At 31.5% G+C, this 19,322-nt stretch overlaps 1 protein-coding gene across 1 annotated transcript in view; it reads left to right on the forward strand.

Moving 5' to 3' along the window:
* The first annotated feature begins 475 nt into the window (after positions 1-475).
* LOC124532360 (sodium- and chloride-dependent glycine transporter 1-like) overlaps positions 476-19,322 on the forward strand; it is a 42,758-nt gene continuing 23,911 nt past the window's right edge. Inside the window, exons 1-7 of the mRNA XM_047107250.1 lie at positions 476-725; positions 6,426-6,597; positions 9,588-9,866; positions 11,415-11,631; positions 15,533-15,647; positions 15,983-16,162; positions 18,423-18,612. Of these exons, the coding sequence (XP_046963206.1) occupies positions 696-725; positions 6,426-6,597; positions 9,588-9,866; positions 11,415-11,631; positions 15,533-15,647; positions 15,983-16,162; positions 18,423-18,612 (1,183 nt within the window). The 5' untranslated portion in view covers positions 476-695. The remainder of the gene's footprint in view (positions 726-6,425; positions 6,598-9,587; positions 9,867-11,414; positions 11,632-15,532; positions 15,648-15,982; positions 16,163-18,422; positions 18,613-19,322) is intronic.

The following is a 19,322-nucleotide window of genomic DNA, read 5'->3' on the forward strand; positions in this document are numbered from 1 at the left end:
AAAATTACATCGCAAAATTGACTACACTAATATAATTACATTTTTTTTTAAATTTGTATCGTAAATTTTCTTATCATAACTATTTATAAATGTGAAAAACCTCGTCTAAGAAGTAATCTTGTCACTCGGGCTGAACTGAAAATTCAACTTCGCAAATGAATTTTGTATTTGAAATTTCAAATAAAACATTAAAATACTAACGTACCATTGATAAGACAGTAATTTATCGGCAATTATTTTGATAACACTTTAATAGTTGACTTTGATTTGTAGACTAAAGAAATTTCGAATTTGGAACCAAAAACAGACTTACAATGACCAATCAAATTTTTTTTCGAATACCTAACGTAATTATTTGTATCTCTTTCTTTTATATATTTTTATCTCGTTCTAACAAAGTATTCATGTATTTATTAATATGTTGTTTCATATCAGACCATTCATTTGCACAAATTTTTTAATCCTAGACTTGCGTTAAAAGTAATATCATATTGATTGCATCATACTTATCATTTCTAATCAGTTCTTTGGAGATAAGGGCTATAATTTCGGTGTACAATTCGATCAGTTTGGATCAGATATTTGCGATATGTACCTGTGTTTAAATTTCACGTTTATTCACCATTTGTAGTGCCTATGTGTCGCAAAAAGTATATTCGTTTAGGATTTCATGATTCAAAGTCCTGTTTACAAAAATGGCTGGTGGAAATAACACTATGAATGAGGCAAGTTATTTGATGTTATTTTTAATTCTTATTTTAGGCCTATGTATAGAAATTCTTAATTTATAAATCTTTATATTATCAACACTACCGAATCGATATTAATTAATTATGTATGTGAAATTTGTAAAAAAAAATTACCCAAATGGTATTATCGATAAATATTATTATCGACTATTTTTTTATTATAAATAAATCAACGGAATTAATTATTTCGATTGATTTATCGTACCTCGTAATAAGTATAATAACATTGTTAACGTATTAGTCGATAAAATGTCAATGCACTGGTTACTTGGAAATGTTAACAAATACTCAAAATGCAATTGAATTATATTTCAATATCAATTCATTTATCATTTATAAATCAGACTGACTAATGTCCTTGCTTCCGAAATAGCTTAAGCCGAGAGTTACTTCGCATGCAAATCCCATTGTAAAAAATTGTGAAAAGCATAATAAGTTGTTCTTTCGAAAAAATTTTAATATAGAATAAATTATATTCTAAATTTAATATTTTGTTTATATATTTTAACGAATCGTAATTGAATATGAGAAACCCATTGTTGTGAGTTAGGTACGCATAATAGTCGTCAAAGTTGTACAGTCGGGGTAAGAAAAGCTTCGTCACCTTATGATTTATTTTCGTGTGCTCAGCATAAGCGATAATCTGTTTTACCGATCGAGAGTGACATATTACGTTGCAATGATTTTATGTTTAGATTCAATAGGTACTAAAAATTTAAGACTGGATAAAGCAATTAATTTCAAAAGTAACGAAGGTTTTCTTACTCGGACTATACATATATTTTTATTATACATACATACGAAACCGGACGCCTTTGTAATACGCCTCGATAATTTCATTCTATCAATTCTAATCATAACAAATAGATTCTTAATTTTAGTATCCGGAAATTAGTGTAATAAACACTTTCTTACAAATGTAATTTAAAGTTTTCGAATTCCTTCGCCTTTTATAGCCTTCTTGGCACGTTGATTATGTCAAAAATGAAAATTCAAAATCATAATTGTCAACGTATTGGATTTTTATATTATATATAAAATTTTTTTAATCCACAAGATACTACGTTCTCAGGAAACATTCGATATAATTTTATATATAGTTTGCGTTATATCCTCTTCTATGTGATGATAAAAGAGACCCTACCCCTGATGCCAATGAACATCGTAGTCCACAGCTAGGAAGACCACAAAACAATATCCTTAATATTATTAATCTATATTCAAAACTGACCAATGACCAGTGTGTATTATCTACAATAAAGAGCAAAGTTCTCATGCATAGATTTTGCATATGATATCGATTTTTAAAATAAGATCGGCATATTAAAATTACACGATATAATTTTATCTTTTAATATGAAACCATTTGGTACTTTTAATGAATCATCTTTAAATTTACCTTTGAACCAAATGAAGGGTGTATTCTTCTTCTTAATTTAAAACATTTTAAACTAAAATGAGATACTGAGATGACCCAGTGGTTAGAACGCGTACATCTTAACTGATGATTCTGGGATCAAATCCAGGCAAGCACCGCTATATCTAACATGTATATGCTTAATTTGTGCTCGGCGGTGAAGGAAAACATCCCGAGGAAAGCTGCATGTGTCTACAACAACAACAACAACAACAGCCTGTAAATTCCCATTGCTGGGCTAAAGGCCTCCTCTCCCTTTGAGGAGAAGGTTTGGAACATATTCCACCACGCTGTTCCAATGCGGGTTGGTGGAATACACATGTGGCAGAATTTCTATGAAATTTGTCACATGCAGGTTTCGTCACGATGTTTTCCTTCACCGCTGAGCAAGAGATGAATTATAAAGACAAATTAAGCACATGAATCAGCGGTGCTTGCCTGGGTTTGAACCCGCAATCATCGGTTAAGATGCACGCGTTCTAACCACTGGGCCATCTCTGCTACTCATGTGTCTAATTTCATCGAAATTCTGCCACATGTGCATTCCACTAACCCGCATTGGAACAGCGTGGTGAAATATGTTCCAAACCCTCTCCTTAATGGAAGAGGAGGCCTTATCCCAGCAGTGGGAAATTTATAGGCTGCTACTTTATACTAAAATATTAATAATAATCTACTTATTACTGATTAATTTAGTTTCAATAAAATATTTAAATTTGTAAATTGTTATTTTCGGTGTTTTATTATTACATTACATTTTATTCTATTTATGTAGACACTGATAAAGACATGATTTTCGGAAATTCATCGGGTATTCATAGGGGTAAAAAGGTATTAAATTTTTATATGGGGCTCCGTAAATATTCGAGTAAGAAGCATTAAATTTGGTTGAGATTCACAACTTCGCATCGTTAATATATCTGTCCTTATATAATACTAGTAGTCGCCCGCGGCATTGCTCGCGTTTTAGAATGTTAGTTGTCACGTGTAATGCAAAAAAGTAGCTAACTATGTCTTTCATACTAAATTCCATCAAATTTAGTCGTGAAAGAGCGACAGACAGCTGTTTCGCATTTATATAGATATATATTTATTTATATATTCATAGCAAATATCGAGAAGCGTATTGTTAGAACTGGGAAATGATTAAATTTTGAAAAACGTTCGTGTAATTGTCGTATACGATAAATTGTACAAACAGTATCACTTTTAGTGCGATTATGCTATTGTAGGATTATAATATGTCTGTAAAGGATTCATACAACTGCAATTAAGATATATATATTTTAATAATTTTATAGAAATACAGAAGACTTGCTATTAATATACTATTAACTTTTAATTGCGATGATATCCATGACCAAAAGAACCTAAGACTCAATTTAGATCTGCATTGCTTTGACATTTCATAATTATAAACATTTCAAAGACTATCTAAGCAAACTTCTTACAGTCTTAGTATGTCGACATTAATCGTGCTAAGATCTAAAAACTTTCATTCAGTGAAAGCCTTTGATAATGAAGTATATGTGAAGTAAGAAGTATATAACTTAGTTAACGACATTATACAAGTATCACTTAAGTTCGTAGGTGTTTGAAACTAGAGCTCTTAACTTTCAAGCGCAGGTGCACATCTCATGTGTTTATAGAATCGGTGTATAGTTATCAACAAGACACTTAGAACTTAACTATTTTGCAATCATTAAAATAAATTAACTTCAATATTTAATAATATAAGTCAATAATTAAAATCAATATAATTTTTAAAAGGTATATATGTAAAAATCGAAATCAAAATAAACCTTATTCAAGTAGGTTTTTACAAGTACTTTTGAATTGTCATTTTACAATTAAGTGAAGCTACCACCGTTTGGGAAAGTAGATTATAACGACAAGAACCGACAAGAAACTCAGTGGTTACACTTTTTCAACATTTAAAAAATACAGTCATGTTAGTTAAATACAATTATTTATATATTTAATATATCCTGCCTGGAGTCAACAGGTATGTATATTTACAAGCACATACGAATCGCCAGCGTAGAAGGGAAGAAAACGAGCAAAGAAGACTTGTTTTATATAATAGATTTAAAAATCTGATAGTAAATGGTCCCCACTACTCACAGACACTGGCGTAAGAAGTAATATTAATTATTACATGTATCACTAATGCACCTAAAACTGCTCTAACTAAGATTTTAAATCCTTTATGGCTTCAGTTGCACTGGTTTTACTTACCATTAAAAACGGCACCCAATAATTTATTTCAATTCCCAAAATTTTGTCTTTCCATCATTCCCATTTTCATTGATAAATTCTTAACGCAGTAAAACAGATAATCATGTAACTAGAAAAAGAAAGATTATAACTTACCTTACTTGAGAATAGTTTTTGGATGCACATGTATGCACAATGTATCCAGAAAATCGAGTCTATTATTATTATTATATTCACCTAAAATAGTTTGTTAAAGGCGATTCATAACTTAGTGTAAAAACCTACTTGAATAAAGTATATTTTGATTTGGATTGTTAGACAGTAGAAGTAAACGAATAAATATTAATAAAATTCCTTACATATTTAAATAATAAAATGTTTGATAATGTTCTGAATACTAAAGAGCTACTAGAGATAGTCTTGTTTCTTAATGTCTGAGCGACAACTTCTGCATAATATTATTTGAAGAACAGCAAACTGAATCGAAGTTAGCATCTCCATTGAGCCCATAGCAATTGAAACGAAATTTGCATTTAAATTAAAATAATTATTCAATTGTTTGATGGGATTAAGTTAGCAAGAATCCACTTTATTCAAATTAATACTTTAAGTAACTATTAAGAGTCAAACTCATTATAACAATTTGGTTACGAAAATTATTTTGTAACTCGTGAGCTTCCAAATGAAGAAAATAAATTATTTGTTATTGGTGCATCTAACATATATGGTATTTGCAATTTGGGTGACAATTTTGCAATATCTGTATAAAACATTAATTAATTAATTTATAACAATTTGGTTCCGAAAATTATTTTGTAACTTGCGAGCTTCCAAAAGAAAGAAATATAAATGATTCGTTATTAGGGCATCCAGCATACATGATATTTGCAAATGGGAAGACATTTTTGGAATGTCTATTTAAAATATTAATGAAACCAATAATCATCACTACATAGTATAAAACAAAGTCGCTTTCTGTGTCCCTATATCCTTATGTATGCTTAAATCTTTAAAACTACGCAACGGATTTTAATGCGGTTTTCTTAATAGATAGAATGATCGAGATGAATGTTTTTTATATAATACATGGATATCATGGTTAAGAAACACTGATAATTTTAAGTTTCCACTGTGTCATATTATTGCATCCGTGCGAAGTCTGGGCGCATCGCTAGTAAAAAAATATATTACATAATGAAGGGTGGTTTGAAGCAGCGTTTAGTATACAATCCAATCAATATATATATATATATATATATATATATATATATATATATATATATATATATATAAGAGAAATAACACTCATTCTTTAATTATGAAATCTCCAAATTTGAAATTTGGCAGGTTTCCTCATAGGGTGTAGACATCCGCTCAGAGTAGAAGTTACTAAGGGGATAAAAGGGATGGAAGTTTGTGTTTTATAAATTTCGCGCGGATAAAGCCGCAGGTTCAGCTTGCATTGTTTTGTAAGTAGCAACGTTTTGCAGTTACATCCGCTTTAAATTAAGACTATTGACGTAACGATCGTGAATATCCGTATAATATAATAGGTATCATAACTTGTACTAAATATTCGAAACAAATGGAATATGTCTCATAAATTCTTAAGCACATATACAAATACTCAAAGCTTAACTCAAATGTTTCATTTACTTTTAAAATAAAAAAAAAAATGTAGATAAAAGAATTTTCGAAAAGATAGTGTCGACCTCTGTGAAAAACCTGCGATATAAACTCGGCTATTTTACTTCAAAGTTCACGATCTTATCGTATCCAATATATAATAATAATAAAAATAAAAATAATAAGAAATCTTGGATACGTGTTATTTTCAAACATGCTGCCATCCTTTTATAGCAACCACTTACATATATAAAACTCTTATAAACAAAACATGTTTGTCTGTACTTAGATAATTAAAAAAATGGATTAAACATCTGTAACATAATAATACCTACATTAAGAGAAACATTACTAAAATAACAAAAAAGAAATGCAAGAAATGTTCGTTTTAAAACTGAAAATATATTTCCTTCTAGGCAAAGACGAAAGGCGATCTGCCGGAGAACAGCAGTGATAATGCCTTGAACGATACTCCCGAGCGAGCAGCGTGGGGGAGACCGTTGGAATTCATATTGGCATGTCTAGGATACGCCGTCGGACTTGGGAATGTCTGGCGATTCCCTTACCTGTGCTACAGAAATGGTGGAGGTAAGAAGCTATTTGATAAAACAGTTTCTATTCCCTAGAACGCAGCCATTGTTTTAGGTAACGTGTTATTTGAATATCTCTTAAACGCTTCGATGATATTATACTCTGTGTTATGTAGTATACATATATGTTTTGGTAACATTTTCTTTAATTTGCGAATATTTAGTTTTTACTTTCATAATGGTGGTGTCAATTGTATTATTTCGAACTTGTTATTCATTATGTACGTATGTACTCGATATAATGTTACAGTATAGAAATCAAGCTATTGTTCTTGTATTTATATGCAAGAAATATACTTGAAACCGACTTTTAAGTGTAGTCAAATAAAATATATTATTCATTAAATGTAGACTATGTAAATGCCTTTTGTAAAAATAATTTATCAGTGATTTTTAAAAGAAACATTTGACAGATACCAGAACTAAACTAGCGAAAGGAAATATCTTGAAATTTAAATTAACACATACCAGGGCTACTACAATATCTTATTACTACCTAAATAGACCTTTTTTTAATGCATGTGTGCAGTAAAATCCTTTAAACGTTGCAACAGCAAGGGCCTTGTCTCAAATTCTGCTTCGAAAATTTACTTTCAGTGCGCCAAAGCAAGGCAGTGTAAAATAAATCTAATAGGAATAAATAATGTGTATTCCTACATACCTTGTGTATGTCTTAGTAATTCTACATTATATATCTATGTTTAGAATATATACTTATAACTTATGTAAGCAGTAAATCAATCTAGATAAATTATATTCAATAGAACCTTATCTGTTTTACGTTATTTCTACGTTAATCATTATAAATAATACAAAAATGCAGGCACATAAATAAGTCGACAGAAACGTCACAGACACCAAAAAAATAAGATATTCCATGATAATATTGTATAATTTTGCAATTCGAAATTTAAAAATTATTAGGAACAATAACATTAAATAGATACAAATATGACCTGAAACTGGCTGGTTGTATAAATCTTGATCGCGTGGAATGGTGGCAAGAATACTAGTAACATTTCCCCGTTGAATCGCAATTCCGATCCTCTGGGCAAAAAACGAACCAGCCCCTGTCACCAGTGGAGGCAATGAGGCGAGGTGTTATACTTTTGATGAAGTTTTTTGCACCACTACTCCAAGGGCCGAGCGTTTCGACAGCAATTGGATTAATTAGTTAGTTTAAATGTCTTTATTGGTATTATTTTATTTTTGGCCAGTAACCATACCGAGACGTAGACTAAAAATGACAAAGAAAATCTGACACTTCGGAGTAATTTCTTGTCAACATTACAATATCTATTGTGAGTGGTTCCTGTTTAGCTTATAAGGATTTAAAGGGTACAAATTTTCAAAGTAAAATCCGCGTTAAGCTATGAAAAATGAGCTTTGTGATGCGTATATTGCGTAATTACATTTTCTTTGCCGCGACCGAGACAAATTCAGTTTTCCTTTTGAAAAGAAATGTAGAAAACTATTTTCTTCTATAAATTTAAGTTTAGTTGATGTAATATTACGTGCTTTCATATCCTTATATAAACGATTTTTATTTATTAGTATTTCATTAAATGTTATTAATGTTTGAAATTATAAAAAAATCGACTACTTTTAAGTGATAAAACTAAGATATTCAACACTTAGCAGGTGTTATTAGCAATTCACTATGGTATTTGATAATATTTACAAAATTAAAAAGACGACCTTCTTCGACTCTTATTTTAATATTTATTTAGTAGAATTCTTTAATAGAATTTAAAAGTACAACGACATTAATAGGTAATTTGATAAAGCCGATGTGATAAATAAAAATCATTTTCTTGATGTGGAAACTAGAATTTAAACATACACTACATCTCAATCCGATGGAACGGCAAATCCTAAACGACTGGAAAGAGTTAAGGCGTAGAACCGACTGCCCTTACTCTCCGAGGCATAAGACTGTATGTACTTCTAATATCCAGACACCAAGATGTTATCGAATTTTTTTTTGATTGAAAACGCCAATAATTTCTCATTGGCACGACCTGTTTTTTATGTCGCTGTTCACTCGGTTCTTCAACATGGAAAAACGTCCCACACAATCCACAAGTTATGTGGGACTTGGCCTGGAAGCTAAATGTACCTGAATATAAAGGAATACCTACTAAAAAACCAGTGGTCAATCTATTTAATCACTAGACCAACGCAGTAGTTAGATTCATTTGAATATTACTACATACGACAAAAGCCCACTTCACTATCATCGCCTATCATCACCAAACTTCCGATACCATCTTTGCAGATATTCACCGCAATTTTTCTCGAATTCATAACGTTGTTTATGTTACTTTACCCCTCTTGTGATCAGAATAGACTAAGGACGTATTCGTGTGCAGTCGAACAGAAGATGAGGGTTCGGTTGTTTTCTTGACATACAATTATAATAATATACAATATCAGTTAAAGTGGAATTAGGGACCCGAAAAGACCATAAAAGATTTCACGATAGCGTTATTAATATATTGTCGTTATAAATATTCCAAGATAATGAAATAATGAAACAGATTTAATGTATTACCAGTTTATTTTAGGTACAAATTATCTCTCTTAAATGACGTTTTATCAAGTCTTTTTCACAGAAAACGATTAAAATTTAATATATTGGTAGTTTTGGTTTGACAATTTCCAAGAAATGCTCGATCGGTTGATTGTTATATATGAAAGAATGCAATGAAAGAAGAATAATCTGACGCATATTAAGCCGTATATAAGCATAAGTCAAATCAAGCACATAATCATAGACGCAACTGGTGAAAGAAATGAAAGGATAAATTTCAATGAACTGCAGACCATGAGATTCTAAGCTTTCATTCTATCGGCCATCCAAGAGCCAGTACTCTTCATATAACCAGAAATAAAACAATACATAACATTGATATTTAACTGAATATATATCCAGAAAATACTTGGCAAAGTTTTAAAATAGTAAATATTTTTTTGTTTTTGTTTCAGGTGCATTTTTGATCCCATTTTTCTTGATGTTGGTCCTAATCGGACTTCCAATATTCTACCTCGAGCTGTATATTGGACAATACACAGCATTGGGGCCAATCAAGGCTTTCGGTTCGATTGGTCCTTTCTTCAGTGGAGTTGGTTACTGCACATTGGTTGTGATCAGTATTATATCAATATATTTCATGATCATCATTGCTTGGACGAGTTTTTACACATTCGTATCAATTGGCGGCCAACTTGGTTGGGGATCCTGTGACAATGTGTATAACACTGACTGTAAGTGATTTTTTTTTCCAATTAAAGATAATGTTTATGTCTATGAACAGCACTGTGTTTTGTCTTACTGTAGTTGAATGGATAGATCAAAATTCAAAATCACGTGTTCGAATTTACCGAAATGCCCCGTGATCTACCTCAAGTAAACTTTGTGACGTAATCAATATTTCTCGTTAGAAATTCAGTAACATGGAGACAAAGCCAAAGACAAAGTTTATATAATTAATGTAGTTCATTAAAATTTGAAGTGTAGTACGACACAACTAAGTTGTAGAATCGGCAAATTTCGTAAAACCGATCGCACCCAAATTAAGTACGCCATCCCCAATTATCAATATTTATTTCTTATGTGAATATGATCTTTATTCAAACGTAATAACGTGTAATATCATATACCTAATATATTCGTCAATTTGACACGTCTATTTGTTTTCTCGTGTTGAACTGACGCGAGAATCTGTAGCGACGAATAGCGTCGAATGGCGCGATAGAGAGCTATTTCTATTGATTGTGTAGATCGGCAGTAATCGGTTTTTACGAATTTTCTATAACTACGTTTTTGTAAACGTGTCAATATTTTGTAATTTGAAAATGAGGATGTATGTAAAACACACGAATTTAACTAAGAACATAATCTTTGATGTTTGTAATTTTTAATTTGAGAATTTTATTAAAAATTTGAATTGAAATTAAGAAATTATCTTCCCTCATGCGTAGAAAAGTAATACAATCCTTACTTTAGTCGTTAAATTTATGCTCGAGTCGTATAAAATTTATGACTGACAAGTATATTATTATCGTAAAAAGTACGTTTATTACAGACCTATTATTGACAATACTGAGGTATATGGTAATTTTTAACCACAAAAAGTCATAATATCATGTTTAAAATTAGTCTAGATTATAGTTAAATAATATTAATGAAATTGATATATGACATAAATTTCAACAAAGAGTTTTTACTGTTGGGTTAGATTTCTCTCCTGGTAAAAAAAAGATTTGAAGTAATTTCGATGGTGCTTTTTAACTGGGTACTAGAAATATTTGTAAAATTTTTAGGGTTCCGTACCCAAAGGGTAAAAACGGGACTGTATTGTTAAGACTTCGCTGTTTGTCCGTCCATCTACCAGTCACCAGGCTGCATCTCAATAAACGCGGTAACTAGGCAGTTGAATTTTTCACAAATTAAGTTACCACTAACGAGTTTCGTTGCTAACGCATACTTCAAATTAAATAAAACAAATATTTAAGGTGCACATACATAATGCAATGTTGCCACTAAAATATAATTATTTTAATAAAATATAGTTCCTTGTCTAAAAGGTGAAATATATTAGATGTAATTGTACATGTCTCTGTAAAAAAAACTACATTCCATTGAAAATTAATGCTTATTATTGTTACATAAACTAAGTAACAGTTCTGCACCAATTTTAAACAAAGGTGTGCAATATTATAATTCCGAGTAGTATATTCGCAGAAGCTCTTGCACATTAATTGTCCACACATATATTAAATTCAAGTCTAATATGTAAATTCTAAATGCAGTTTGTTACAGTGGATCATATGACAAAGAGTGCAGAATGAATAACACAGGAGAGTCTTCAGATCTGACGTACTATTTACGAAAGTGCATGGGCATTGGTGAAATATGTAAAATGACGGGATTTGAACCATATGATGGGAAATATTGTTGGAACGGAACTGACACAGTGCCTTGGTACACGAGGGTTACGAGGCGTCTGGCTTCCGAAGAGTACTACAAGTAAGTTTGGGAAATATTGTTACGCTAGTTGTTGGCCGCGGCGCGTTTTAGGAGGTTGGTTGTCATTTTGAAATAAAACTAGTTATAACGGATTTGAATCGCGTATATTAATTATTTTTGACCACGTGTCTACCCGTGACCACGAATGCTGTAAAGTGCTCGAAACGTCGGGTTGTCAAAAATTATAACTAGTTTTATTTCAATGTGTAATGATCGCGAAAATTTAAGACAACATTATGGTTATCATGTATTAGGCAAGAAAGTACCCCATGTCCTTCCTTGGAGTTTAAGTCTGCTTCAAACCAAATTTCGTCCAATTCGGTTGACCTGACTTTGCCTGTCCCTATCAAATAGACCAGATAAAAAGTGAACACATTTACTATTTGGTCTATTTGACAATCTACCTACCTTTTTTAAATAAAATAAAGAAACAATTGAATTTCGCCACATAAATTCTATTAATTTTTATAAAACACATCCATAATATTAATTGTGAGAACCAGTTGCTATCGTTTTTTGGATCATTTTATCAATTTCTTCATATAAAGTGTATTGGCCACTTAACTCACTTTTATGTTATCTATAGAGAACTCATTGGTTTATTTATTTAATGTAAAGAGAGTCTTATTACCACAAGATATGTAGACGTGAATGGTATTTAACCTATTTCAAACTATTTAATTTTTTTTTTGTATAAAGAAAAAGTGTATCGCGAAGAAGTGTTTTTTCCGCCAAATTAAGATTTTTACACGCTCCATTTCTCTTCAACTTTCTCCCCACAACGTGTATTTAAAATTTATTACTAACAATGGGTATATATAACGTATAGTAACAATGCTAGGCTAGAATTTGTGGGTTGAAATTCCATGTCGGACTAATAATATATATGGATTTTAATCAAAAGAGACACAGTAACAGCCTAAAATCTGGAAGTAAAAAAGTTCTGGAAAGTGTGCAGATTTCTATAGAGAATATAAGATATAAGAATAAAGTCGTTGCCCTGCGTCTAAATTCTTACCGATCTTCTCGACTAGTCAAGCCTTACCATCGTACCATGAGATAATAAGGCTATAGAAAATGCACCTGTTTTTACTCACACACACACTTGTGTCCTAAATTATATTCCGCAAGTTGGCTGATCTGTCTTAAAAGCGGCCGTGTTGACTGAAATCGATCAGAAAAACATCACCAAGCACAATTATTTCTATTCATTCTCATTTAATAATCTATATTCTAAATATTATTTGATTTGAAAATATAATTAGTAAATAAAACGATAGTCGATACACATGCTCAAATCTGTCTTATATAATCTGATTATTATAAATTAGCTATCTATATTATCATGTTGATAATATGTCGTCATATATATTAATAAAATTAGTAAATTGTGATTAAGAATTTATCATTTCTAAGGGTATGTTACCCTTAATAATCGACCAGTATTACACAGCATTAGAGGTCTCTAAAAGGCTTAAATGCTGACAATACAATGTATGCTCCTTCTTTACTTTTCCTTGCCTTACCTCACCGTAGCACTCCTCTCCACAAAAACAGCTTCTCTCTGCTCTCTTTATAAAAAAAACTATAATTTTAAGTTCACAACTATTTTAAATGGATATTGTCACTGTGTATTACATTATAAATGCAGAAGTACATACACAACTCGAATACAATCTCTATTCCCGTAATAAGATGAGACTGATGATAAATTTGACACAACTGGAAATAGTTTAAGTGCAAGGCTTTACTTCCTTGGTGGTAGGGCTTTGTGCAATCCCGTCTGGCTAGATACCACCCACTAATCAAATATTATAACAACAAACAGCAATGCTTTTATTGAGTTCTAGTTTTAAAGATAATTGAGCCAGTAACTACAGGAACAAGGGACACAATATGTTATTTTCGAGGTGGTAATTTATTTTAATTCTTATAATAGCTACGAGTAGTAATGATTCAACACAAGTGATCCATTTAAATATCTGCCAAATTATATGTAATAAAAAAACATAGTTTCCTGAGGAACAAGAATGTAAGACGCTTTTCAGTATTTCTGAAATGAAAAACCCATTAACCTTTAAAACAGGACCTCGTAATTTACGACCTTTTGCTCTCAAGGCGTATCAAATAATTTAATACTAAACAAACGTACAATTTTTTTGTCAATCAACAGATTATTATCTAGTTGTATATTTAAACTGTAACCAAGCAATGGCGATCCGGTAACATATGCGTATTAAGATTATTATCAATCTCATTACTAATTACATTATCAGATTTGGTCGCCATGTTATCAAACAAAACTCAAATATTTATTGATTCTAATCGAATGATGTATGTATATTAATTATTGACAAAAATATACATTGCTTACATGACTACTAAACGAACGATATCTTCTATTACGCACACGCCGATACTTCTAACGATTTGTTAAATTTTATCGAGGAAATCTCGGCTCATTTCAGGATAGTTGCTAATCCTAATTCCCATGTATCGTACGCGTCATTACTTCCTGTCTGATAAATGATGATAATAATGATAAAAAACGCAAGGGTAAACTAGATATTAATAATAATAATATTTTGATGGATTCAAGGTTTATGAATATTTATGATCCCATTACAAGGTCAGAGCATCAATAATCGAATGGAACCTAAATGAAAGATCGATCAAAATTATTAAGGAAACGTTTTAATAAAGTTTAGATGAGTACCGAGATGGCCTAGTGGTAGAACACGTACACCATAACCGATGATTGCGAGTTCAAAACCAGGCATGCACCACCAAATTTTCATATGTTTAATTTGTGTTTATAACTCTCGAGATTGGCGATGAAGGAAAACATTGTGAGAAAACCAAACCACACTGGAGCAGCGTGGTGGAAGATGCACCTAAAATTCTCCTCAAATTAGCAAGCCTAAGCCCAGCAGCGCGAAATTTACAGGCTGTACATATTATTGTTTCAAGACATGTGTACATCATTTTTATATTTGAATTTAGAACGTATTTGTCTCCTATTGCAATTCTTATTTATCATCTTATCCTCATTATTCCATTCCTGAACTTAAAGAAACGTTATTACTGAGGGAACAAACTTTTTCTGGACTTCTTCACCTTTAATTTTAAAAGCCTATGAAATAAACTGTCACAGTTGTTTTTAATGGCGTATAAACGCGAACTGTTAAATGTGCCACCTGACAAAATTAAACAAAATTAACCATTCTTTATACCGCCAATACACCAAAAACCTTAAGAACCGGGACGTTATATCTCTCACGCCTGAATTACTCACTGGCCTATAATAAATTAAGTATTGGTCCTTGGAGGTAGCGTTTGAGTATTTCTTTTTGGTGTGTGGGTGAATTTTCTATATGACCGTATAGAATTGTTAATTCGTTAGCTTATGAGAGGAAAAAAAAGAAAGAGTACATGTAGCTTTGTATTCCTTAGTTCCCCATAATATTTACCATGCACTATTCAGGTCACCATCACCCATAGACAATGACGCTGTAAAAAATGTTAACTATTCCTTACATCGTCAATGCGCCACGAACCTTGGGAACTAAGAGGCTATGTCCCTTGTGCCTTTAGTTACAGTGGCTCACTCACCCTTCAAACCGGAACACAACAATACTGCGTACTGTTGTTTAGCGGTAAAATATCTGATGAGTGATTGGTACCTACCCAGGCGGGCTTGCATAAAGGCCTACCACCAAGTAAAACGAACTACCAACGAGTCAAAGACTAGTCTAGTCATTGAGCTTAGATATTGAGTTCGGTCTGAATTCAAGAATTCAATTCAAGTATTATTTTATATTCAAGTATAATCATCCGACTGTCTGAGTATTCGATCGTTTTTAAATTAGCATATATTAAATTAATGTTTATAATGTTTTAGTGAACGTGTATTAGGGCGAGGTGATTCCACATGGGAGAACTGGGGAACCATTCAGTGGCACATAGTTGGATGTCTTTTCTTCTCCTGGTTTGTGGCATTCCTGTGTGTTATTAAGGTAAGAACTTTTTAAAGAAAATACTCTATGAAAAGTGGTACTGCACCACTTTCCCAGTGATTCTAGTAAATTCAAGGCTCAATGAAAAATGGTCCATATTTTTCATTGAGCCTTGAATCTAATATAACGACTTAGATGTTTATCTATTGAGAAAAGTGGATAATAAAGGATTTAATCATGTTTGCAATAAACATGTACCTTAGAAGTTAGCTTACATAATTGGTTGCATTCATATTTACTTTTGCATTAACAAAAATTTTAACACTTGTGAACTAAACTGTATCTTAAGTGTTTTAACTGTATCTTAAGTGTTTTTTTCACTTTATTTGGTTTAGGGGGTACAGTCAGCAGGAAAAGTTGTATATTTCACCGCTCTCTTCCCATATGTGATGTTAACAGCCTTATTGATCAGAGGTGTGACGTTAGAAGGAGCGGCAGAGGGTATAATGTTCTACCTGTCCCCTAATTGGAGTACACTATTGGAAGCTCGAGTCTGGGGAGATGCAGCTTCCCAGGTAGTTAAAACATTAAATAATATAATACTAATAATATAAGCATTCTTCTAAATACTCTTTGGATGTGTAACGGAAATTTCGAAAATAAATGGTTTCATCTTTTAGAAGTTAATTGAAAAAATATTATTAAAGTACCTAAATAAATTAAAAATATCAAACAACCTGTAAACACTTTCGAAATACATTTGAAACCAAGAATACTAGTGTACTCCTTCCTTAAGGGCCGACAACGAACCTGCAAGGTCCCCGGTATTGCAGATGTCCATGGGTAGAGGTTACCACTTTCCATCATGTGAGTCTCTTGCTCGTTTGCCACATAGAAAATAAATAAAAACAGAGAGTCCAAAATGCTCCTTCTAAATGGGTGATACACATGTAGTACACTTTATTCTTTAGTCTTCAGTACGATGTGAATTAAAAACAAAAAGAACCACAATTTTACATTAGAGTATCTGCTTTAATTTGATAACAATGTCCAATTAATTCCTCCATTATACTGCATTGCGACATTGTAATAATGCAACATTTTATTGTTACTTTTTTTAATATTACTCAAGTTACTGTAAAAACTACTTTCGTATATTAATACATTTTTAAATCATAATCAAAATCTTATTAAATTTTACCTGGTGGTACGTACGGCTTTGTGTTATCCCGTCTTGGTATGTACCACCTAGTCGTATATTTTACAGCCAAACTGTAATCCTTAGTATTGTTTTGTTGCGGTTTGAAGCATGAATACCAATCTACCTGTATTTACAGGTATAAGAGACATTACATCTTAGTTTACCAAGATTGGTGGTGCATTGGTGATATCAATGATCAATATTTTTTACAGCATCAAAGTTTATGAGTAGTGGTGCTTTCACCACGTACTGTAGGTGGCCTGAGTAAAGGGGATGTTCGCCAGTCTTTCGAACAACATTATAAAAAAAAAATCCCCTTACAAGCATTTTGTTTTAATTAATTAATAAAATCAGTATTGTTAGTATTTTGGAGTTATGGGGTTTGATGCAATTTTTATAAGTTATTAATTACTTTGAATAATTATTATTATTGTTTCTCAATGTCTGTTATAGAAAAAATGCTTGCTTTTAAAGTAGATCTTCAGTCTTATTTATTTAATGTTTAAAATAGCTTAAAAGATTTAATAAAACAAGCAAATGTGTTCGATGTTTTGAAACAATGACGCGTCTATTAAACGGAGCATAGTTTTAATCTGCTTTCGCAAAAGAGCCATTCAGTCACTCATTAAAACTTAAGAAACTCTCAAGTCAAAACATTAATCCTTCTACGGGATTTATCGAAAACAATTTCCACTTTTATTCGCGTTATACATAAATAAACACCTTAAGACTAATTAAGTTGAAAATTTGTACAAATTGCGCGGCGATTAATACAAAGTTTTAAATTAATTGACGCTGTTTTTATTAGCGAAATTTTTCTTCAACTTTTTTCGGCGAAGTTTTTCACTTAAGCTACTGAGCGACTTTAAGAACTTTGAAGCAAATAATATTACCAGTTTCTTGCTGGATTTCTGTAACACAAGTTTGAAATGACGAAGTCTTAGATTTCATTTTTTACGTTTTACGTTTAGAACCATATCAAATGAAAATTTTTCGAATGTAATAAATAAATTAAAATTTGCCAAAATCCTAAAAAAATATAACTATTTTAATATGGAATAAATTGATTATACTTTTAAATAATTCTTCTCTTTGGTTCGAACTTCGTTTCCATCGGTTGTAAGTCACCTTACTACTATTATTGATGTGTAACATTTTCCTTCTCGCTTTGCTGCAATATTTGATAGTGATATAACTACATGTTATAAAACAAAGTACCTCGGTCATCTATCTGTCTATATGTTCGTGATAAACTCCAAACTACTTAGAGGATTTTCAAGTGGTTGTCATTAATAGACAGAGGAATTCAAAAGGAAAGTTTGGGTATATAATTTATCAAGGTTTTTATTTAAATAAATTGAGATAGAATGATTTGAGATACAATGACACTGTAAGAAATATTAACTATTCCTTACATCGTCAATGCGCCACTAATCTTGGGAACTAAGATATTATGCCCCTTGTGCCTGTAGTTACACTGGCTCACTCACCCTTCAAACCGGAACACAACAATACTGAGTACTGTTATTTGGCGGTAGAATAACTGATGAGTGGGTGGTACCTACCCAGACGGGCTTGCACAAAGCCCTACCACCAAGTAAATTCATTTAATAAAAAAACATTTCTTTCAACAGATCTTCTATTCCTTCGGTGTCGCTTGCGGCTCCCTGGTGACCTTGGCGTCATACAACAAGTTCAACAACAACTGTCACTTCGACGCCGTATTTGTCAGCTGCACGAACTTTTTGACATCAATATACGCGGGTTTTGCCATATTTTCCGTCCTCGGATTTCAAGCTCAGATGATGGGAGTCAGTGTTGATGGTAAGTGATATCTATTTTTTAGCCTGAGATGTATCAGTTCAATATGCCTTGTCATTCTTAATGTTATCTTGAATTAAATTGATTGTATCTAAGACTTCTTCTGCGTCATTAGGTCATATTATATAATCTCTTATTTAAGATTGGAATCCTCGGCTATAAGCAGCTCTGAAAGACGAAAATAAAGATATCTTTACACAGATAATTGCACTTACAACTAAAAATACAAAAATAAATTATGTATAAATAAAGATTAAAAAACATTCAGTAATCACTTAGATTCATATTAAAGTCAGAATACCTTGAGTATGATTTTCAATGTCTATAAATGTAATACTGTAAATATGAGATAGTAAGTATAGGTTACATTTAGTCTTTTTCTTAATTAAAACGTAACAAAAAAGCTTACTTATTTTATACTTTTTCTTGTATGTTTATTTAACTGTGTAAAATTATTAGTCTTACATAGATTAATTTTTAATATATTGGTGATATATTAGAACTTTGATGCCACGCAGTTGTCTTAGTCGTACATGTTGGGCATCTATCAACCGAGCATGTTGTTTTCTCTACGAATATCTGTTGGCCGATTCTCAACACTATCACAAGAATTTCCCAAATCTGCAAACATCTTTTTTTCATACATATTTATCATCATATTGAACGCTTACTCGTAATATTTAATTAATAATAATAATTTAAAATATTCGCAA

The sequence above is a fragment of the Vanessa cardui genome, chromosome 9 (genome assembly GCF_905220365.1).
Source record: "Vanessa cardui chromosome 9, ilVanCard2.1, whole genome shotgun sequence".
NCBI classification, from domain to species: domain Eukaryota; kingdom Metazoa; phylum Arthropoda; class Insecta; order Lepidoptera; family Nymphalidae; genus Vanessa; species Vanessa cardui.